At 42.8% G+C, this 24578-nt stretch overlaps 1 protein-coding gene across 4 annotated transcripts in view; it reads left to right on the forward strand.

Moving 5' to 3' along the window:
* The window catches only part of zgc:154075 (uncharacterized protein LOC556929 homolog), a 195900-nt gene that overhangs the window by 96935 nt on the left and 74387 nt on the right, over positions 1-24578 (forward strand). For all 4 annotated transcript variants that reach the window (XM_052039139.1, XM_052039138.1, XM_052039137.1 and 1 more), the window contains 3 exons: positions 7923-7979; positions 14385-14512; positions 17501-17555. In XM_052039139.1, the coding sequence (XP_051895099.1) occupies positions 7923-7979; positions 14385-14512; positions 17501-17555 (240 nt within the window). The remainder of the gene's footprint in view (positions 1-7922; positions 7980-14384; positions 14513-17500; positions 17556-24578) is intronic.

A 24578-nucleotide genomic window follows, 5' to 3' on the forward strand; every position in this document is an offset into this window, starting at 1 on the left:
TGGGTTCTTACTTTGTTCAGTTTCATATTGTTCTTGTCTAAAACTATATTAGTATTAAATCAAAAAGAGGTAATATGCAATCAGTCATAGAGTTGTATAGCACAGAAATAAGTCCTTTAGTCTTTAGCCCACCATGTCCATGCTGACCTTTTTGCTTATCTACACTTACCACATTTGCCCACATTAGGACTGTATACTTCCATGCCGTGCCTATTTAAGTATCTGTCCAATTGCCTCTTAAGCATAGTAATTGTATCTGACTCCATCACCTCCTCTGGCAGTGACTTCTTGATGTTAAACACTCCATGTGAAAAAAAAACTTAGATCCCCTTTAAAACTCCTTCCTCTCACCTTAAAATTATGCCCTCTTCTTTTTGGTACCCTTACCATTGGAGAAGGATTTTGACTATCTTCTCTTTCTATGTGTCTGATATACTTATTACTTCTATCAGGTCACCTGGCAACCTCCTTTGTGCCAAGGAAAACAAACCCAGTCTTTCCACTGTCTCCTCAGAACTAAAGTCCTCCAATCCAGACAACGTCCTGGTGATTCTCCTCTGCACTCTCTCCAGCCGAGTAGCATCTTTCCTATAGTATGGTGACCAGAACACCATGCAATACTCTAAGTGTGACCTAACCAGTGTATTGTTAAGTTGCAGCATAACATCCCAACTCTTATATGCCCCAACATATGAAGGCAAGTATGCCATATGCCTGCTTCACCACTCCATAGACCTGTGTTGCCACTTTCAGGGTACTGTGGGCTGGGACCCTTTGGTCTCTCTGTTCATCAACATTCCTTTGTGCCCAACCAATTACTGTATGTCCTACCCCTACTTGACTTCCCAAAAATTGAATGGTCTCAACCCAAAACGTTGACTATTTATTTCCCTCCATAGATGCTGCCTAACCTGCTGAGTTCCTCCAGCATTTTGTGTGTGTTGCTGCAGATTCCAGCATCTGCAGAATCTCTTGTGTCTTTGTGTGTGCCACCTCACACCTGTCAGGATTAAATTCCATCTGCCAATGCTCTGCCCAACTTTCCATCTGATCTATATCCTGCTGTAGCTTTGGACAACCTTCCTCTGTATCCACAGCATCTCCAAATTATTAGGAACTCTTCATAAGTTTTGAGTTGGCTCAAAATGTAAGAAATACTCCATTTGAAAGTGATACGGAAATGTGATCTGATGACTTATAATTGTAAAAAATTACAGAATCTTTCTCTGTACTTGTTTTAGTCATTTCCCTAAGTTCTAACTGTGATCACAATTCAACACTGTACTTGTGAAGCTTTTAACCTTGAAACTGAACAGGATTGTTATCAAACACAGTTGGACACTAAGCCACGTAGGTGTAAATTTGGCAGATGATCAAAGCTTGGTCAAAGATACAGTGTGTAAGGGGTTCCTTAAAGGAGGGAAGAGAAGCAGAGAGACAGATATTTAGCGAAAGAAATCTAGAACTTGTAGAGTCATACAGCATGGAAACAGGTCCTTCAGCCCAACTGGTCCATGCCGACCAAGCTGCCCATCTAAGCTAGTCCCACTTGCTCGCGATTGACTATATCCCTCTAAACCTTTCCTATCTATGTACCTGTCCTAATGTCTTTTAAATGTTGTTATTGTACCTGCCTCAACTACTACTTCTGGCAGCTTGTTCCATATAAGTACCATCCTCTATTGCCCCTCAGGTTCCTATTAAATCTTTCACCTCTCACCTTAAACCTATGCCCTCTAGTTCTTGATTCCCCAACCCCAGGAAAAAGACTGTGCATTCACCTTATCCAAGCCCCTCATGATTTTTTTACATTTCCAGAGATCACCCCTCAAGTTTCCTGCGCTCCAAGGAATAAAATCCTAGCCTGCCTAACTCTCCCTATAACCCAGTCCCTCAAGTCCTGGCAACATCCTTGTAAATCTTTTCTGCACTCTTTCCAGCTTAATGGCATCTTTCCTATAGCAGAATGACCAAAACTGAACACAATCCTCCAAGTGCAGCCTTACCAGCATCCTGCACCATGACCTCCCAACTTGCGTACTCAATGCTCTGACTGATGGAGGCCAGCGTGCCAAAAGCCACGTTTGCCGCCCTGTCTCCCTGTGATGCCACTTTCTGGGAATATGGGCTTAGACCCTTGACAGCACACTATACCAAAGGATGAGTAATTAAATTTGACAATTCTTCACAAGCCAGAATTAATGAAGTACGAGTAAATGGAGAATAGTAGAAGTGGGGGAGATTGCAGAGATGTGAAGGGGAAAAACCAATGAGGACGTTGAAAATGTGAATGAGAATTTTAAATTTGAAGTGTTCAGTATACTTCAGCAACATATATTTGACATGAATGGGATCTTATGTGAGATAGGACATGGCAGCAGAATTTTATATAACGAATTTAAGTAAAGTAAAAAAAAAGAGGACAACCAGGAGTGTTAGATTGATAAAGACTAGAAGTAACAAAACATTAAATGAAGGTTTCAGCAATTGGTTAGCTGAGGTACAGGCTGATTTTATGGAAGTGAGCAGAGGTGGCCTTATCAATAAAAATACTTAACTGGTTAGGTAGCATCTGTGGGAAGAGAAACAGAGTTATTGTCTCATGTCATTGACCTTTCATCAGACTGGATATTTAATGGACAGTTGGACAGTTTTACAGTTTTGAAGCATGGAAAGATCAAATGGTATGGTGATGGAAACCAATGCTGTTAGTTTGGATGCTGTTGCTAAGAAGCAGCATGAGAAATATGAGGGGGCTAAGGATGGGTCATTGGGGGAGATCAGAAGTATGGTGCAGGAGAGGGAATTGAAGACACAGCAGGTGATACTCGGGCTGAAACTGGATAATTAAGAAAGGAAGCATGGTTTGAAGGCAGTAGAGAGATTTTGGAGGAGAAAAGTGAAATCAGGTGTGTCAAAGGCCTCTGGTCTGGAGATTTTATTGATAACAATCACATTGTATGACAGTTCTGACTTTGAATAGAGTGATTCAGAACTGTGGCGGGAGGAGAAATGTCATTGGAGAAATTCAAATAAATTTCCAGGTGAAATGGGCACAGATTTGGGAAGCTAATTTACTTTCAAGGATTTGCAGAGAAGGGGAGTATGGAGATGGGTCAGTGGTTTGCAAGGGCAGAGGGGCCAAGGAATTTTTTGAAAAGAGGGATAATGAACTCAGATGTGAAGGACAGGTGGAATGCATTTTAATAAGGAGTGTACAACCAGGAAAGGAAAGGCCAGAAGTTTGGGAGCCGGACTTGGGGGGGTTTCATGGATAAGATGCTTTTTTTAAGTTCAAGATATATTTCAATATTAAAAAATCAAATTTAAGTAATACTAAATATTCAGGTCAACATTTTCATATCAAGACATATTATTCCCATTAGCACAACATAAGTTATTATTTATACGCAACCCTTGAGCAAATATTTCATGGAGTTTTAACACTGATTTCAATTAGTGTGCATGGAGGGCCTTAAGCATTTGTAGTGGCTGCACCCAGCTTCAGCCTATCCCTTAGCATGTAGTCCTGGACATTAGAGTATGCAAGTTTGCAGCACTCGGTTGTGAGCGATACCTTCCTATGCAATAACAGTGAGTTTCGGGTATACAAAAGGATGTCTTTCACCATGTTGATGGTTTCAACATGCATCCCCAGGAAAAGCATGACATTATGTGCTAAGCAGCTATGCTGGACAAATTGCAACAAGTACCTTTGTGATTCTTCTTAGACCTTCCTAGCAAAAGCAACAATCCCATATCCCTTGGGGCCCTTAATGAAGGGCAGCACACAGTGTGGTAAATATTCTGACCATATATGAAAGCTCTGAAGGGGAGGATCTTTCTCATCACAACTATGCAAGGTCTTGATGCTTGATTGAAGGCTTTGCTCTGGAGCATTTTGCCAAATGCCTTCAACAGTCTGCTCAGGGAACCATTGCACTGGGCCTTTTCCTGCAAGGCTCTGATGATAGTTCATTCAGACTAGTGTCTAATTGATCTGTGATCATGTTCTTCTGGATAAAGTGTATTGTGGAATAGTCAACAAAAATGAATGTTCCAAGAAAACATGGCCAGACTCGTCATTCACAACACTGGATACAATCTCAGCATGTAGTAAACATTTAGTGTTTCCATACACAGAGTCTGCTCACAGCTTCGTGCAGCGACACACAATGGTAGCCATCACATTGAGGGCCATGTAGAATATCGCCTCCCATTTTCTGGAGGTATATATTTATATATATATATATTAAGGTTCTGCAAACTCAATCCATTTTTGAGCTTCAGGTGAACTGGAAAAGATCTTCGGTGATTCTACAGCATTGTTGTGCTGTATGGGCCACATCTGCGGCAAGGGCAGCAACAGCGAGAGCATCTCGCAACTACTGACCAGACTTTCCTGTGCTTGTGAATATTGCCATTACACCAGTTTTTGTTTCTTATCTGTGGAAGAATCTGCAGTTCCCACATTGGCCTTATTGGCCATCATTAAAATGGAGTGAAAGTAAGTCATTGTTGTCAAGAGCAAGAGAAGAAGAATTAGAGTTTTTCCTTTACCTTAACTATATGCTCCATTCACTTCTTGGTGTATAATCTGGCTCCACTGAGCCACATTGCCAGCACCTTCAGATAATTGGACCTGATGGTGAAGGGAGCAAAGGATCTGTTGGTCCAGCTGCCAAAGAATAATGTCTTTCTTTAGCTGCAATTGACTTTGGTGCCTAGGCCAGTTCAGACTGGTTGCAGATGCACTTTAAACTTTACACTAAGGCAATGAGTTCCAGCAGAAGACAAGCGATGTCATCCATATACAGGGACCTTTCGCCTGAATGCCTCTGTTGCCTAGGATTGACACCCCTCTTATACTCGTGTCTTGCCTGATGCACTCAGCAAAAGGCTCAATGAAATATACAGATTTGGTTGGGAAGCTTTCTGTTTCCCACTCATTGATTAAGACTGCAGGTGAATCACCAGGCCCGGAACAAACTTAACTCAATTGCAGGTGATCTTGGACAGAATAATAAAAAAAAAGTGACATTTCTGATACCATCCTTTTTGTCTTCTACTTGTAGATGAGGGTGATGATGCCCTTTCTCATGGATTCTGACACGCTGCCAGCTAGAAGTATAGTCCTGTTCATTTCCATTTCCAGCAGGTTTGGACCAGTTCAGTCCCATAGAGTCAACTACAAGTCGACTGGCAAGCCATCGCTTGGAGTCTAACATGCCTTGAAGGAAAGGATCAACCTTGTCAGATAGTTCAGGTTCAATGGTTGGTCCAGATTCTCTAACTTGCTGTCATTGTAAACCTCCAAAATAGAAGTCAGGAAGCTCTGAGAGGCTGTGCTGCTGGGGGGTTGAGCCTTTACATCAAATCGAGGATAATCCTAGAGGATTCTAAGGCAAGAATTATTGTGTGCTGGTCATCCTCCTCAATGTCCACCCCTGTTAATCACAGAAGGAGTCTTGATGCAGGGTTTTGACCTGGAAATGTCAACAATTCCTTCCCCCTACGGACACTGCTCAACCCTTTAAGTTCTCCAACAGATTATTTGTTGCTCCAGATTCCAGCACCTGCAGAAGGAATAGGTTCTGCACTCTTTCCTAGGGTTAGCATGTCTCCCTGTGACTCCCTCTTTCTTTCTGAACACCCTGGATGATGAAGAATCTCTTGATCTTTGCCTTGATTCGTGTCCACGAGCGTATCAGAGAATTGAAGAGGAGCTTTACAATTCTCCAACCTGTGTAATTTTTTCAGAGCCCCTCGATGCTTTCTGGGGTCAATAGTTTCATGATTAGCTTCCATATCCCTTTGTAAACCTTCTGGACTTCCTGTAGGTGACAGTCAACGAGCAGGAGGTTGTGGTCAGAGGACATCAGTGTGATTCTGGTGCATTTAATAGTGAGTTTTTTGGACACAAAAACAAAATCTATTTTGGACTAGACTGACCAGGCATATTGCCATAGTGCTTCATCAGCAGGGTTGCTAAGGACATCTTAGAGCTTTGCATCTTTTACCATTTAAATCAGGAATTCAGAAGCAGCATGCAGATTGCTAATGTTTCTGCTGGATCATCCAGCTGCATTAAAGTCATCACCCAGAGTATTGGCCGGGGCATCACCATCAGGAGTGGGAGCTACTGTAAAATAGATGGCCTTTTATTCCGAACAGTCTGGGTGTATGTATTGTTAGTCTTAGGCAGAGTGTCTTCATCTGCTATGAGGAGACAGCCCCCACCATCTTCCTGACTTTAGTGATGGTGAAGTTATTTCCTTGCAGCAGAGTACTCAGACCAGAGGAATAGTTTCCATTGCTTCCCGACCAGATCGATGGCCCGTAAAGCCACCATCGTAACTACTACCAATGGTGCTGCGGCTCAGTTTGCTGCACTCCAGAAAATGAAGCAGGTAACCTTGACTTTATTGAGGTAACTTTACATCACGGCAAATCACATGGTGCTTTTTACACAGCTCATGTTATAGATGTAATCCTTACACTCATGATAAAATACACAATCTGAAGTCACATCAAAATTATTTTCTTTATTTTCACATTTCCATGATAGACACGAGCTACAGTATTTGCCCAGGACTGAAGTACCAGCCTTGATCTGCTCTGGCACCTCATTTCCGCTGTGGGGAAGCAGGCGGTGTTCTTGGAGGAGGGCCAGATTGATAAACATTTGAAGTTTCCTGTTGACCTTTGTTTACAAGGTTGCTACTCCCAGATTCCTGTTCTTTACACTGCTCCTGGATTCCTGGAACTGGGATACCTCACCCTTTGTGGTGCTGCTCCCGGGATTTCTGGAGCTGGGGTGCCTGTCCTGGACAAGGTGAACTCAGAGAGGAGAAATAGGAATAGGAGAGAAATCAGGGCTAGATGTAAGATGATGGTCAAAACAGGTAGACACTTTAGAACAAATGTCATGCACATGAGGAAGGGAATCAAGAGTGGTAGATGACTGGATGGTCTAAATCAGAGGAAAAGAAGTCCATGTAGTTTTTGGAGGCAAGGGATTTAAAAAAAACTCCTTGCAGTATAGAGTAATTTGGATTAATGAACAGTTTTGTCAAATGAAAGCAGGGCAATATTTTTCATTGTGCTCCTGATATATCTGGCATTTAATAGCTGGTACAGGTCTGCCAGTATGAGGAATGAAAAGCTGGTAAAATTTTTATGTGTAGCTTTGTATCAAAACAACAAAATACAGACTGGTTGGTCTTCCTCTAACATATGTTATATGTGTTTTTTGAGAACATTCATTTCACTTTTTGTGGAAAGTCCCTTTGGTTACAAAAGTATTTTTTTATAATCTGTCGGTGTGGTAAATGAAGTATGATGATGTATTTTGGCAGTGTGGGTAATTTCAGTTAATTTGACTGTTTATATTTGTCCTAATATTTGTGACTATGATTGCCTTTAAGAACAAATAAAGCGCAAGAGGTTTGAGTAATCGCGAGTAATTTCATTTTGAGTAGATCTGCAAAATAAAATGTAATGGCGGACAGAAAGCCCCGAAGATTGCTTTTTGTGTTTCAGTTCTCTGTGTGCTAAACCAGGCTATTTCCTGTGAAAGCCCAGTGCACATTTGAGTGACAAGATTATTTCTGGATAGTCTGTTCGGTGTCTGAATTCTTAACTCTGCCCACAGAACCGCCCTCTTGCTTTTTAAAGTGGAATTTTCCATCATGTTCACAGCACAGAGAATAAACAGAGAAAGAAGGTCGAGGTCTAACTTCGATGTCAACATTGATGTGAAGGGGATTCATGAGCTGTGGTGTAGGGGCTCGCATAAGTTTTGGAGACTAATTTGCATGCTGGGTTTTGATAGGATATTGTTGCAAGTGATATCAGTGGAAAAACGGGTGCTGATTGCAAGATGCAAATCTACTGAATGATGTCATGATCTATTTATGCAGGAGCTGCTAAGCCAGGGAGTGATAGGAGAAGTGGTCCACATCCAACATCTGGAACCTGTGAGTATTACTTAGTTCTTCATGAAAGGCTTTTATTTCCGCCTGGTGAGTTTTTTTTCTCAATTAAAGGGACAGCCAGTCTTACCGAATTTAGCAGCTTGCTGAATTTATCGACAGAAAACTAAAAGCTTAAGAGGCTCCAAACTAACGGATTTTAAGGAAGAGCTAATACTGAGAGTGTTATTTTATTAATAAACACTTACTGCAATATACTAGATTTTGTGTTGGTCTGAAAAACAACTTTAAAAAATCTCTTGCTTTTATCTTCTGCAGTGATTATTTTTCTTTTCTCCCAGCTCCAACCTGCTTCCACAGTACTTTTCACCATATGATCAGTTTTTTTTGACATTATTCTGTCTGCAGAACTGCATATGGAGATGATGGCAAGAGCTGGACAGCATAAGTGAAGCAGTTGTGAGATGAAATTGAATGTTGGCTGCACCTGAACATTGGCTGCTGGTCATCTTACCATGAGGTGTTGAAAAGTGAAAAAACCTGGTTGCAAACATCGGTAAGGCTGATATCTTTGTTAGAATAATCATATGTACAGTGGTGATGAAAATATTTTCAATTTTGCATGCTCCTTTGGGGGGCAATAGTATCATATTACCATTTTACATGCATGTTAGCAGTCTTTTTGAAAATTGGAACTTGTATTTGGAAACTAATTAGTCTTTGCAATCCATCTGCCATATATTAGTTCCAAAAATTATTCTTAAAATAGCAGGTAAATTCTGAATTTTCTGTTCTTGCCCCCCCCCCCCAAAATGTAAAGGATATTTAGATGTTTTTGGAATGTATTAATCTGACCTAAAAGAATCTATATCGTGACGTGACTAACAACAAGAGACAGTTTATTCTGAAGAATTGCATAAAGAATCTAACTTGTGTTTATCACCTGAGAGCATATTTCAAATCTGAACAATTTTTAACCAAAGATATATCTGAATTGTTCAGTTAAAACAATTCCTGGCATGTTATTATGTATTCTTTTTGGATATTGTCCAAATGGTTCTTAAATGATTTGTTTCAATGTGGATCAATACTGATTTGACTTTTTTTCTGATCCAGAATACTGTACATGTGTTATTCTAAAATTGTATTTATTACTGCAGTTTGCAACAGGTTCTTTTTACTGGGTAATAATCAGATTTCTATTTCGTTCCACCAAATTATTTTTAAAAATTTGAAAAGTACAATTAAATAAAGCTCATCTGATCTGGGTTGCCATTGGGATGCACCTACATAGATTTCCTGCTCCTAATTGATTTCCAGCATTCCATTCGTGGGTGTGTGTTTTGTGATAGATCCAGGTTTGGCTGTGTTATACCGCTGTGTCCTGACACTCAAGGCTTGGGCTGATAAGATGCTAGTATGTTTGAGTGGCATCTGAATTAGTTCCACTGCATTTCAACATTTACAGTGGTGGGGGGGGGGGGGGGTGGGAGAAAAACACCTAAATGTTTATGAAGTTAAAATTGTTCTGTTTCCCTTGAAAGTGAAAATCCTCATCTGGATGTCAACACCAAAATAATACTTTCATGAGGAGATTTGAATTTCCATTTTAATTTCAAAGTACAGAATATTATTGATCTTCCTGAAATCAAATCACTGAATGATTCTTTCACATACAGATTTATGCAAAGTGTTTTAGCAAATTGTTTCACAGGTTTGTGTATGAACAAATAAATACAAATTTAAAAAAAACTTGTTTAATGTGTGGTCTTCTTGATTTTGAACATCTTGCAAAACCCGACTCAGATATGTACACTCAATAATTAGAAATCTGAGCTAAGAATATGATATGGTATGTTCAGAGTACTATTGAAGTTATTGTATCCTGATGAGACTCCATCTGGAATATTGTGTACAGGTCTGGCCTTGCTCCATAAGGAAGGATATACTTGTGATAATGGGAGTGTAACAGAGATTCACTAGATTGATCCCTGAGCTGGGGCCTATATTCTCTGGCATTTAGGAAAACGAGAAGTAATCTCCTTGAAGCATACAAAATTAACAGAATAAATATATATATGGATGATGTTTCCATTGGCTGGGGTGTTGCAAATTTGGATCACAGCCTACCATTTAGGACTGAAATGATAAGAAATTGCTTCTCCTAGATATTAAGGAAAATCAAAGAATACAGAGTTAGTGCAAGAAAGTGGCACTGAGCTGGAAGATTGGGCCATGAACTTGCTCAATGACCTAACCCTGTTTTTATTTCTTGGGTTCAATTATGTAGTTTAACTTGTGTCACCAGCAACAAGTGGAGGTATTTCAACTCATTATATCACTGAAACAAACTCCAAAACAATCACTTTTATAAAGATGTGCATCAAGATTTTTCTTTTTGGTCATTCACTGTATCTCGATACAAATAACAATAATAAACCAATTACTTTTTATTTTATTGTGGATCTTTGTACCCATTATTGTGTATGTGCAGTTATATATCCTATTTAGGATTATTTATATTTTAAAATAACAAAGTGGTATTTTTTAAATTAATTTATCAGTTGTACAACTAATGTTGTACCCAGTTAGTTTTAGGTACAGTATAAATATCTCTTCTGATTTTCAATATCTTCCTATTTGTTCGAGAAGATAATCACATCATGTTGAAATTCATCCAAAAATCAGTTTATATCAGCTTATAGCTCTTGATATCTTTAAACATCAAAACACTTCAGAGAATATTTTTAATTCAAAATTCTTCCTTTCCTCTCCCACCATGCCAACCAAAATGGATTAATGCAATATAGGTATAGAGAATGTCAAGCCTTTATTTAGGAAGTGTCTTTTTGGACATTTTATATGCAGTAAGACGCCAATAATACACTGGCTGACCATTTGGAAATCCTGACTGTTTGGCACCTGGCTCATAAGATGATGTTTGCTGTGCTCCCTTTCCATTCACCAGAGCCCCAGTTCCTGCACTTCCTTTTCACTCACCTGGGCTCTAGTTCCTTGTTACTCACCAATTCTCTGTTCTGGTTCTCGTGCTCTCTTTAGCGAGTTTACTGGAAAATTTATTATAATACGAAGTAACATCTTAGAAAAAAATGCATCAAAAGTGTGTTGGGGTAATAAACGATAGCATCCAACAGTTTGGAAATCTGCCAGTATGGCACCATCAAAGTTCCAAATGTGCTGGATCACCAGAGTTTTATTCAACTGCTTGAAGATGTATACTGATTATAAATAGTATATTGATATTTTTTGTGAAATTTGTTGATGGAGAAAAGATTTGTTGGACATTGGGAGAACTCCCTGTTGATCTTCAAATAGTGCCATGGAATCTTTATCCTTACTGCTCTACTGAAGATCAGGCCTCAGTTTCTTTTTCATAGAATGGCAACTTTGAGATGCAGCACTCTGCAGTTCACTGTCAATGTCATTTATATAACAGTCCCATGCATGGGATACTGACCCATCCATTTGAGCCCAAGTGTAGGGTCACATATGCAGCTGCATGGTTTATTTTTATTAGAACTGTCACTGCAGTCAAGAAGTAACAGTGTTTGTTGGCTCTCCCAGGAGATCACTGGTCTGAAGATTGGGTTAGGAGGTTGCTGAATTAATTTACAATGCTGGAATAGGACAGATTGGAACGACCAGCATCTCTTGACCCTTTTTAAATGTCCCTGTGAAAGTCTTTAGTTATAAAACAAAATGTTAGTCATTGATCCTTCTTTCACAAAATTAATTCCTGAGGAGCTAGATTTGCTGATGAGAAAAAGGTAAGTGGGAATGCAAATTGTGAGGAGTACACAAAGAGCCACAGAGATATAGATAAGTGAGTGGGCAAAAATTTAGCAGATGGAGCATAATGTGGGGAAATGTGAAGTTATCCACTAGTATGAAGAATAGAAAAACATAATATTGTTTAAATGGAGAGAAACTACAGAATGCTCTGCACAGAGGGACTTGGGTATCCTCGTGCATGAAAACCAGAAAGTTAATGTGCTAGTGTAGCATGTAATTAGGAAGACAAATGGATAATTAGCCTTTATTGCAAAAGAGATGGAGTGTAAAAGTAATAAAGGCTTGCTGTACAGGATTTTTCTGAGACCACTACTGAAGTTTTCTGCTCAGTTTTGGTGTTTTTGTTAAAGCATGGATTGGAATCGGTTTAGAGGAGATTTACTAGGTTGATTGTTAGGGTGAAAAGGTGAGAAGCACAGAAAACGTGCAAGGAAAGGTTGAGCAGATTAAAATTATAGGAGTTTGCTTTACTAAGACAAAATGTTTCAAAAGTGAGTTCGACAGGGTGGATGCAGAGAGGATATTTCTTATGGGGGAATCTGGAACTAGGGAGCATAATTTCAGAACAAGGGGTTGCTCACTTAAGACAGATGAAGAAGGATATTTTAATCTTTGTGAATCTTTGGAATGCTGTATCCCAGAGAACTGTGGAGGCTGTGATAGACCAGTTTTTGGACTGCAGAGATCTCAGGGGTAAGAGGGAGGAAGCAAGAAAGTGAAGTTGAGCCAAGATCAAACCAGCCGTGACTTTAATGAATGGCAGAGCAGTCTAAAGGTGAAACATGGGCCCCGAGCATTCTTATTCCCTCTGTTCTTGTGCTCTCATGAGTTGGTATGTTTTCCAATGCAGGGTGGCATTTTGTATTTGAGTGCAGCGCAAGGTTTTGGCTCTGGCGAAGGCACAATAAAACCGTTCACTTTTTTTTTAAAAAGTTCAGCTTTTCTAAAAAGCCATGAGGATTTATCCCCACAATTTTTCTCTTTCTCCTGGAGATACTGGGTTCCACAGCTATTGGCAGATCTGGTACTCTACCTAAATCACCACTTTGCATCTGGAAACTTCAATGTTAATTGTTGATAGGCAATTTAATACTCGCAGACATCCAGCTCCCATGGGGAAAGGAGGAGCCAGTTGCATGAAAATTGATCACAAAAAAAATTGCATCACACACTCATATTCTATGCATAACCCTCTAAATAAATTGTCAAACTACTTTTTAAATAACAATGCTTTACACTGCAATTCTATATTCTAAGGCTAACCAGTATTAAGGTAAAATATAGAAAAATAAATCAAATGAATGACAACTTATCATCACATGAAGTGCCAAATCTTCACAAAGGATGTTGCTGCTAATCAGCCTACAACCACACTGCCCTTGTATATAAACATAAATGAACTAAAAATGTCTATTCACATTTATCCTTATCCAACTTAGTTGATAGATGGAAGAAATACAATACGATTTATGAAGCGCATTTAGAACCAACCACCACTTGTAAACACGTGTGAGTGACTAAGGGCGGGCTGCTGTGGTGTAGGCTGATGGGAGACAGTTCCATTGGAACCCTGCACGGCAAATTCAAATTCACATTTTTGAAAAAATGTATGAAATTGCTTAATATTCTTAGAAATATTTAGCCAGTTGCATGAAAATTTCAGATACATAAATACCAGATAAATGAGAGTTTACTGTATTTGACAAGCCACAGGGTAGTGGGCTACTTTGCTCATGTGAACTTCACATAAAATTATAGCAACACCATTAACACACTGGCTGAAGTCTGCCAATTTGATATAGGTTGTAATTCAAATTTGGAATTTAATGGTCAATCTTGTTCAGTGCCTTTGCCTTCTCGGTCACGAGAAGAATGCTTGTGAATGGTTTTCCTTTATTTCCCTTTCACTTATTTCCCTCTTCCACACCACACTTCCTTTCCTTTTCTTCCTGCATTCAGTTACTCATATTTTCCTACTTACGTCTTTATCCCTGTCTTTAACCTTTGTTAGTTTTCTGTCCTTTTCCTTTTATGGGCAGTGCATTTGTTGGTTAGCACAGAGAGCAATTCACAATACACTAATATACTAGTGGAATTCCCAATGCACAGATTCTCACTTGTATACCCAACAGGAAAGACATAAATGTTAATTGTGAATGGAGATCATATCCATGACTCCATGCACCTTTTCTCGTCTGATTTCCATAAATTAATACTTTAAAACATTCCTGGAGCTTTGTTCATGGACCACCTTTAGTAAAATTTGTGGAATAGAATTGTACTTTCCTGCAGGAGGTCATTTGTCCCATGGCAGCTGTTTGGGAAATCTAATCAATTAATCCCTTTGAGGATGCCTGACTCCAGTTGCTTTTAAAGTGCTTTTCAAAATCCAGGACTTGTTTAGTTTTTAGTCGCAACTTTTAAATTGTGCATTATTTTACCTTTCTATTGACAATGGCTATCTTCTGTCTTGTTCTTAAGTGTGATCATCAGATCTGATTTGGGTTCCTATCAATCATATGATATTGCATGTAGTTAGCATAGATCCATTAGAAAGCTAAGAACTTAACATTCATTTCGTACTATGGCAGTGTTTTACTAAAATGAGAGTGAATGTTTTTATTTTCTTTGTTCCAGGTTGGTTTTTATCACTTTGCTCACTCATTTGTCCGAGGGAATTGGAGAAATGAGCAGGAGAGCACCTTCTCACTAATGGCTAAATCGTGCCATGACATTGACATCATCAACAGCTTGGTTGGAAAAAGGTGAAATAATTGCAAAACGGTGCACTTAAGGAATATTATATTGCTCCTCGCAGTATTTGAAATAGGAAAAATTAAGCTGGCAGTTCCTAGTTTCACTTGCTGTGCTGTGTTAGCTCATTTTAGTCTCACCCTTACCTTTTCTCCCATCTCACCCTTGGGGAGTGTTTCTCCTGGTGATCACTATTAAAACATAACACTGCTGGGGAAAAAAACACATGACTGAACTTTGGTTGAGAACAAGATCAAGCACAACAGTGATGTTTTTAATGAAACAGCTTGCCAGTAGTGAGTAAACAGAATCAGATGTGATGAATGATCAGTTCCTGGGAACATTTATTTCTGGTGGGAAAACTGAAGTTGCCCAAACACAGTATCTGAGGAATAAAGTAATCAAGTGTAGAAATAAATTATTTTTTTCTCATAAGAGCAGCAAGAAATTATTACTTGCTTCCATTTTATTCCAAGAAAAGCTGTTTGATTTCTGGTTACAATATTTGTAGTACCCAAGTCACAGATACGTTATTTGATGTGAAAATGGCTGGACGTTTCTACTTTGCTGTGACTGCTCGTTATATTTACTTGATATCAATAATTAAATTTACTTTTAATAACCAAATAAGAAAACTTATGACAGAAAGTAGATAACAGGTTTTGTAATCTGTACTTTCTTTTGAAAGTATAACTTCTTTTGTTATTTGTTCACTTTTCAGGATGAGGGACTCACTGCCAAGGCTGGCATTTATTGTCTATTCCTAATTACACTTGATCCACCTTCTTGAACCACTGCATTCCTTCTGGTGAAGGCAGTCCCACAGTGCTGTTGGCAGGGAAGTTAATATATTTAGACCCAGCGATGATGAGGGAGCAGCAATATATTATCACATCAGGATAATCTATGTCTCGAAGGGTAACCTAGAGATAGTGGTATTTCCAAATGCCTGCAACCCTTAATCTTTGTGGTGATAGAAGATGTGAGTTTGGGAGTTGCTGTCAGACTTGCCTAGACGAGGAATGTAGTTCATTTTGAGGGAGGTGTAGGTTGCAGCCACAGTAACCACTGTTGGAGGGAATGAATATAAAGGGCCATGGATGGGGTGCCAGTGAGGAGAGATGCTTTGACCCGGATGGTGCTTATTTTCTCGAGCGTTGTTAAAGCTGCAGTCATCCTGCTTTGTGGATTGTGTGGGGTGTCAAGAGGTGAGCCACTGGATACCCATCCTCTGACCTACTGTGACCACAATTCTTATGTTGAATTTCAGGTCAATGGTGACCCCGAGGATATTGACAATGAGCAACTTGGCAATGTTAATGCCATTGAATATCAAGGGTTGGTGGTTAGACTTTTTCTTGTTGGAAATGGTCATGGTTTGGCAGTTTTGTAACACAAATTTTACTCGACACCTACCAGCTTGTGTCTGGATCCTGCTGCATGCAGACACTGACTGGTTCATTTTGTGATGAGTTGTGAATGGAACTAAACATTATCCAATCACCAGAGAGCAATCCCACAGATAGAAGTAAGGCTGTTGATGAAGCAGCTAAAGATAGCTGGGTTTAAGACACTGCCCTGAAGAACTCGTAGTGTTATCATGGGGCTGCGATGATTGACCTTCAACAACCACATTTGTTTTTTTTCTTGACAGATGCAAGTGCAATTATGTCCATTAAATGCAATTTAACCAGAGCTTCTTGACGTCGTGCTCAGCCAAAGGAGCACTTTGTTGCCTTGATGTCAAGAACAGTCACTGTCACCTCCCTCTGGGACCAACTTTGGCTCAGTTCCCATCACATTGTTGGTGATTGAGAGTAGAATGGTTGGATGGTAATTAGCCAGATTGGATTTGTCCTTTTTGTGGACAGGTCTTGTGGACAGGTCTTTCTTGGGCAGTTTTTCACACTGTTGGATAGAGGTCAGTGCTGTACTGGAACAGCTTGAGCAGAGACCTAACTAGTTCTGGAGTGTTAAGACCTCAATGTCATAGTTATGATGGTTGGTTCAATTGTCTTTCATTTTATTCAGAGCATTCAGCCATTTCTTGATATCAAGTGGAGTGAATTGAGTTGCTGCAGACTAGTTTCTGTAAAGTTGGAGATCTTAGGAGGAAGCCAAGATATATCACTCAACACTTCTGGCTGAACATAGTTACACATGTTTCAGCCCCATCTTTGGCACTCATGTGCTGACCCCACTATCACTGAGGATATTCTTGGAGCCCTGCTCTCTCACTGGATGTTTAGTTGTCCAATACCATTCATTACTAGATGTGACAGGACTGTATTGCTTTTATCTGATCTGCTGGTTGTGGGATTGCTTAGTTCTGTCTGTTGCATACTGTTTTTGCTGTTTGACATGCATGTAGGCTCTCACACATGCCCATCAACTTGTTCTCTCTCACACATGCCCGTCAACTCCTCTTTGATTCTTTTTGCCTAGTCTGAAGCATATTTTACAGTAGCCAGTCAACCATGTCTGTAGAATGTGGAAGGAAACCAGAGCACCTGGAGGAAACCCACACAGTCACAGAGAAAACATGCAAACATTCCCCCTGAGCACCTGTGATCAGGATTGAACCAAGCTTCTTGGAGCTGTGAGGCAGCAACAGTAACTGCATTTTTACAGGCCAGACTGTTAATGTTTGGCATATTTCCACTGAGGATATTGGACCTATTGTGCTTTTAATGATAGCTTTGTATCAATTTTGTGCTGCTAGCAGTTCTTCATTATTATCAGATTTTTAAAATTTTAATTTATATTCAATGAGGCAATAAATGTTGGCCATGTCAGTGATGCCCACATCTCACGAATGAATAATGATAAACAATTTAAACTGCCACAGTGGAATTTAAACTCATGTTTATCTGGATTATTGATTTTGGCTACTGGATTAGCAGACCACTGAAAACGATACCTATGTGGGTGTGTGGAGTGAAAATACAATGTTACATTTCTTTAATCCATTTAATCAGACATCTTATTTTCCTCTTAAGGTGCATCAAGGTTTCATCATTTGGATCTCTCTCACATTTTACCAAAGAAAATAAGGTTAGTGATAATTTTAAAACATTGTAGTCAAGTAGCACACCGGCTTCTCTCACACCTAAGATTTATATCCTGATAAAACATGATGAAAGTTTACAGGCATGGAAGGAAGCCATTTGGCATGTGTCTGTAGCTGCTCTTCTAGAGTAATCCCATAGCTTCATATCTTCCTCTGCTTGAAATGTTCCTGCTTTTCATTATACATTATGTGTTGGATAAATGCATCCATTATAATACAATGTTACAGAGACAGGAAGCTACCAGTTGGCTGATTTCATGAGAATCAATAATTAGGGCAGTTCACAAAAAACAATAATCAAACTTGGGTATTCCTAGTCATGTAGCTTAGTTAATCAGTAGATAAAATGAGTAATTTGTAGCGGTTGCTACCGTGAAATAAAACAAGATGCTAGTCGAAGGATTGTCAAACAAGAACTGGTTTATTTTCCCGCCTTGCGCGGGCCTTTTAAGGGAGACTGTTCCCGCCCAATGCAACCGGCAATGACATAAGTACTACGTCATCAAGTCTTTCCCACGCGTGGGTTCTCCCCGTCACTTGGGAAAGACGAGGCCCACCGCCATCTTGGGCCTCGTCACTCTGACACCGCGCGACCCACCTGCCGAGCCGGTTCGCCTGACTGGACAGTGAGTCGCTACACAACCCCACCCCCAGAACCGGCGATACAGTCCCCAAGGTCCGCGGGCTGTGCCAGCCGCCGCTTAGGGGGCCGGCCTCTGCGTCGCGGCGTTGAAACCTCGACCGGTTGTTGCAGATCTAAATGGGCCGGTTTGAGGCGGTCCGTCATGAAAACCTGTTCCCTGCCTCCAGCGTCCAAAATAAAGGTGGATCCATTATTCCTTATGACTCGGAACGGTCCCTCATATGGTCGTTACAATGGCGCCCGAGGTGTGCCCCTGCGAACGAAAACAAACTTACAGTCTTGTAGTTCTTTGGGCTGGCAGGATGGGGCTTGACCGTGCTGTGAGGTGGGAATTGGGGCCAAGTTGCCAAGCTTCTCGCGCAGTCTTTGTAGGACTGCTGGGGGTTGTTCCCCTTGGTCTCGAAGGGCAGGTATGAAATCCCCTGGGACAACTAGGGGCACCCCGTACACAAGCTCAGCTGACAAAGCGCGGAGGTCTTCTTTGGGGGCAGTGCGTATGCCGAGCAGGACCCAAGGCAGCTCGTCAACCCAGTTAGGACCCTTGAGGCGGGCCATCAAGGCTGATTTCAGATGGCGGTGAAAACGTTCCACCAACCCATTTGAGGATGGTAGGCCGTGGTGGTGTGCAGCTGCGTCCCTAGCAGGTTCGCAAATGCAGCCCAGAGACTGGAAGTGAATTGGGTGCCTCTGTCTGAAGTGATGTGGGCCGAAACACCAAAATGTGAGACCCAAGTTGTGAGCAGCGCCCGGGCGCAGGAATCAGTCGTGATGTCAGTCAGGGGGGTTGCCTCTGGCCACCTCGTGAACCGGTCCACGATGGTAAGGAGGTACCAGGCTCCTCTTAAAACCGGCAGAGGGCCCACGAGGTCGATGTGTATGTGGTCGAACCTCCTACGGGTAGGCTCGAACTGCTCTGGTGGGATTTTGGTGTGTCGTTGGATTTTCGATGTCTGGCAGTGTGGACAAGTCCTGGCCCACTCACTGACCTGTTTGCGCATGCCAGACAAACTTGCTGGCGACCAGTCGGACAGTTGATCTGATGGACGGGTGCGCCAACCCATGTACCGAGTCGAAAACGCGTCTCCGCCGGGCTGCAGGGACTATAGGGCGGGGCTGACCTGTCGCGACGTCGCAAAGTAGGGTCCGCTGACCTGGACCAACCAAGAAATCTCGGACCTGCAGGCCTGAGACTGCGGTTCTGTAGCTGGGCAGCTCGTCATCGGCTTGCTGTGCGTCAGCTAGGGCCGCGTAGTCGACACCCAAGGATAGGTTGTGGATGGTCGGTCTGGAAAGTGCATCAGCAACGACATTATCCTTTCTGGAGACATGTTGGATGTCTGTTGTGAATTCGGAAATGTAGGATAAATGCCTCTGCTGACAAGCTGACCAGGGATCGGAGACTTTGGAGAAGGCAAAGGACAAAGGCTTATGATCGGTGAAAGCGGTGAAAGGTCTGCCTTCTAGAAAGTATCAGAAATGCCGGTCCGCCAGATACAGCGCTAGAAGTTCCCGATCAAAAGCGCTGTATTTCAGTTCGGGTGGTCTAAGGTGCTTGCTGAAAAACGCCAAGGGTTGCCAGCGGCCTTCGATTAGCTGTTCCAGTACCCCACCCACCGTGGTGTTGGACGCGTCCACCGTGAGGGCGGTTGGGACGTCTGTCCTAGGGTGTACAAGCATCGTGGCGTCTGCCAGGGCGTCTTTGGCCTTAACGAAGGCAGCTGCAGCCTCGTCAGTCCAGGTGATGTCCTTGCCCTTACCAGCCATCAGCGAGAACAGAGGGCGCATGATACGGGCTGCTGCAGGGATGAACCGATGGTAAAAGTTGACCATCCCAAGGAATTCCTGTCGGCCTTTGACCGTGTCGGGGCGGGCAAAATGGCGGATAGCGTCTACCTTGGCGGGTAGGGGTGTTGCCCCGTCGCTGGTGATTTTGTGGCCAAGGAAATTCGATAGAGTCAAGTTCCGAATTGGCACTTGGACGGGTTAATCGTGAGGCCGAAATCGCGGAGATGGGAATACAGCTGGCGGAGGTGGGAAAGGTGTTTTTGGCGGTTACGGCTGGCGATCAGTATGTCATCTAGGTAAATGAACCAAAGTCCAGGTCTCGGCCTACCGCGTCCATCAGCCACTGGAAGGTCTGCGCGGCGTTCTTAAGGCCAAACGGCATTCGAAGGAATTCGAACAGGCCGAATGGGGTGATTATCGCAGTTTTGGGGACGTCATCCGGATGGACCGGGATTTGGTGGTATCCCCGGACAAGGTCCACTTTGGAAAAGATGCGGGCCCCATGTAAGTTCGCTGCGAAGTCCTGGATGTGAGGGATGGGATAGCGGTCCGGGGTGGTGGCGTCATTCAGCCTGCGGTAGTCGCCGCAGGGCCTCCACCCTCCGGTGGCTTTGGGGACCATGTGCAGGGGGGAGGCCCAGGGGCTGTCTGACCTGCGAACAATCCCCAGCTTCTCCGTGTGACGGAAATCTTCCTTTGCCAGGCGGAGCTTGTCTGGAGGTAATCGTCGTGCTCGGGCATGAAGGGGTGGCCCTGTAGTAACGATGTGGTGTCGTACTCCGTGTTTGGGCCTAAAATCTGTAAACGAAGGTGCCAAAATTGATGGGAATTCGGCTAGGAGCTTGGTGAACTCGTCGCCAGAAAGGGAAATGGAGTCCAGGCGCAGGGCTGGTAGGCTGATTTCTCCCAGGGGATAGGTCTAGAAAGTGCTAGAGTGGACTAACCGCTTCCCTCGCAGGTCGACTAACAGGTTGTGGGCCAGAAGGAAATCGACTCCTAGGAGTGGTCGGGCGACGGTGGCAAGGGTAAAGGTCCAGGTAAAACGGCTGCTGCCGAATTGTAATTGAAGTGTACGGGTGCCGAAAGACCGTATCGTTGTACCAATGGCGGCATTGAGTGCCGGACCTGGTGGCCTGTCACGAGTGTCGCGGCCGGTCGGGGGCAAAATACTGACCTCTGCTCCAGTATCAACGAGGAAACGCTGTCCAGATTTCTTGTCCTGAACGAATAGGAGGCTCTGTCGACGGCCAGCCGCCGTAGCCATCAGCGGCGGCTGGCCCTGGCGTTTCCCTGAAACCTGCAGGGTGGGCGGCATCGACGGGCCTCCACACCCCACCTCTGATGGTAGAAACACAGCTGGTCACCCGTGTCATCATCTGTGTTCCTGGGGTGTGGCTGCTCGGTTGCTGGGACTGGGCGAGGCGGGCGTTGGGCTCGCGGTCTGGTGATTTGGCCGATGGACGAACCGCTCTCGTGTTTGGCCTTCCACAGGACATCTGCCCGGGCGGCTACCTCATGGGGGTTGCTGAGGTCGGCGTCAGCTAACAACAGATGGATGTCATCGGGGAGTTGTTCGAGGAAGGCCTGTTCGAACATCAGGCATGGCTTGTGTCCCTCGGCCAATGCCAGCATCTCATTCATGAGGGCGGATGGGGATCTGTCCCCCAGGCCGTCCAGATGAAGCAGGCGGGTGGCGCGCTCACGACAGGAGAGGCCGAAGGTCCGAATCAAAAGGTCTTTGAAAGCTGGGTACTTATCTTCCTCCGGAGGCGACTGGGTGAAGTCCCCGACCTGGGCGGCTGTCTCTTGGTCCAGAGAGCTAACCACATGGTAGTACTTCGTGGAGTCGGAGGTGATCTGCCGAAGGTGGAATTGCGTTTCGGCCTGGTCAAACCAGACGCTGGGCCGAAGTGTCCAAAAGGCGGGCAGCTTGAGGGCCACTGCGTTGGCTTCTGCGTTGTCGTCCATTGCACGGGTCCAAAATCTGTTTGGACCGTTGGGGTCACCAATGTAGCGGTTGCTACCGCGAAATAAAACCAGACGCTAGTCGAGGGATTGTCAAATATATTTTCCCGCCTTGCACGGGCCTTTTAAGGGAGACTGTTCCCGCCCAATGCAACCGGCAATGACGTAAGTACTACGTCATCAAGTCTTTCCCGTGCGCGGGTTCTCCCCGTCGCTCAGGAAAGACGAGGCCTGCCGCCATCTTGGGCCTCGTTGCTCTGACGCCGCACGACCCGACTGCCGAGCCGGTTCGCCTGACCCGACGGTGAGTCGCTACACATTGTTGTATTTCTGGATGGACGGAATAGGGCAGCTTGACTGAATTAACCATATTTGTCTGAATTTATATTTCTTGTGAACCAGAGTACATAAATGTCAATCGGAGATTATCTGAGCAGGAACTGTATAGCATTTGTGCCTCAACCAAGATCATTTGACTTATTGCAAAGGATGGAAGTGTGAATATGAGGTTGGTGCACACATTCTTTGGTGTGCTCCTTGTAAATAAGCTTAATGATTCAGTCCCTCTGCAACTGATGACCGTTGAAATGTTCCTAGGCTACAGGTGAATATAGACAAAATGCAGCTGAGTCAAAATAATGAACCTAACCTAACCTAATAATGTGGAGGAACATCCACATCCATAGATCCCTCAAGGTTGCCGTGCAGGTCAATAGGGTTGTTAAGAAGGCATATGGCGTGTTGGCCTTCATTAGTCGGGGTATTGTGTTGAAGAGCCGAGAGATAATGTTGCAGCTCTATAGAACTCTGGTTAGATTACACTTGGAGTATTGTGTTCAGCTCCAGTCATCCCAATATAGGAAGGATGTGGAAGCTTTAGACAGGGTGCAGAGATTTACCAGGAAGCTACCTGGATTGGAGAGCATGTCTTATGAGGATAGGTTGAGCGAGCCAGGGCTTTTCTCTTTGGAGAGAAGGAGGATGAGAGGTGACGTGATGGAGCTGTACAAGACGATAAGAGCCATAAATCAAGTGGACAGTCAGAGACTTTTTCCCAGGACAAAAGTGGCTAACACAAGGGGGCATAATTATAAGGTGATTGGAGGAAAATATAAGGGGGATGTCAGAGGTAAGTTTTTTTACACAGAGTGGTGGGTGTGTGGAACGCACTGCCGGCAGAGGTTGTGGGGGCAGATACATTAGGGACATTTAAGAGACTCTTAGATAGCCACATGAATGATAGAAAAATGGAGGGCTATGTGGGAGGGAGGGGTTAGATAGATATTAGAGCAGGATAAAATGTCTGCACAACATGTGGGCTGAAGGGCCTGTACTGTGCTGTAGTGTTCAATGTTCCAACCAAGGTTAGAGGAAGCATTTCTAATGACATTGGACTTTACATTTTCTTTGATTTCCTGATCTAAATTCTGAGCTTGGAGCAGCTTTGGTTCTGGGTTAAAGACAACCTAGGTTGAATGCTTTCCCTTTCAACTTTTAAATTAGCTCATTGAAATGAAGTGCAATATTGAAAGCTGTTAGTAAAACAACCATTTTTGAAGGGGAGAGAATATGCATTACATAAACTACACATATTGGGGCTATTTCTTTCATAGAAACATTACATTACCTTTCCTTGATGATGCACAAGTACATATACGCATAGCTGCAATGAAAAACTTGCTTGCAGCAGCATCACAGACACATAGTATCATATAAGCAGCATTCACAAGAAAAACATAAATTAAACATAAAACACAATTTTTACAAGAAAGAACACAATTAGAACAAAAAAAGTCCATTTTAGTGCAAAGTGATCATAGTGTTGCTGACCTGTAGTGATTAGGGTTTTGCTGGTTGGTTCAAGAACCAAATGGTTGAAGGGAAGTAGCTGTTCTTGAACCTGGTGGTGTGGGACTTCAGGCTTCTGTACCTCCGGCCCAATGGTAGCTACTAAAAAATGGCATGGCTTCCATTCCATTTGTGGGGTGTGGAAAATGCTTTTGTGTGAATTCTTTTAATGTGGCATATCAGCAACCACACAAATTTGTCACAGGGAGGTCGTGGGGTCCAATGGCAAGGGGGTCCAAGACAATTGGAGATTGCATAGATTTAGCAAAAGTGTACACACACACACACACACACACACACACACACACACACACACACACACACACACACACACACACACACACACACACACCCCTGTACATCTTGTCCTAACACTTTGTCAACCCCCTCTCCCATATCCCCCTTCTTTGATTCCACTATCTTTCAGTCTCGCCTTCCTCAGTCTCCCTGTTTTTGTTCCCCCTCCCCTAATGGCTTCTCTCAGTATCTTACCTCTCTCAGTTTAGCATAATAAAAGCTACTGATGGCTTGATGCAGGCATAAAGTACTAAACATATGCCATTTTGCTAGTATTTTTTATATATCTCATCTTTATGTCAGTTTATTCTCTTGTGAAAGCCTTGTCTATGAAATTGGACAGTAAATCCCAAGTCTCTTTATACACTGTTTATCAAAATTAAGTATTTGTTCATCACATACATGCCACGAGAGGGTGCATTGGTTTGTTTTTTTTTCCTTGTAGGAGGTATCACAGCTGATCCCAATG

This window comes from Pristis pectinata, chromosome 26 (assembly GCF_009764475.1).
Source record: "Pristis pectinata isolate sPriPec2 chromosome 26, sPriPec2.1.pri, whole genome shotgun sequence".
Taxonomy (NCBI): Eukaryota; Metazoa; Chordata; class Chondrichthyes; order Rhinopristiformes; family Pristidae; genus Pristis; species Pristis pectinata.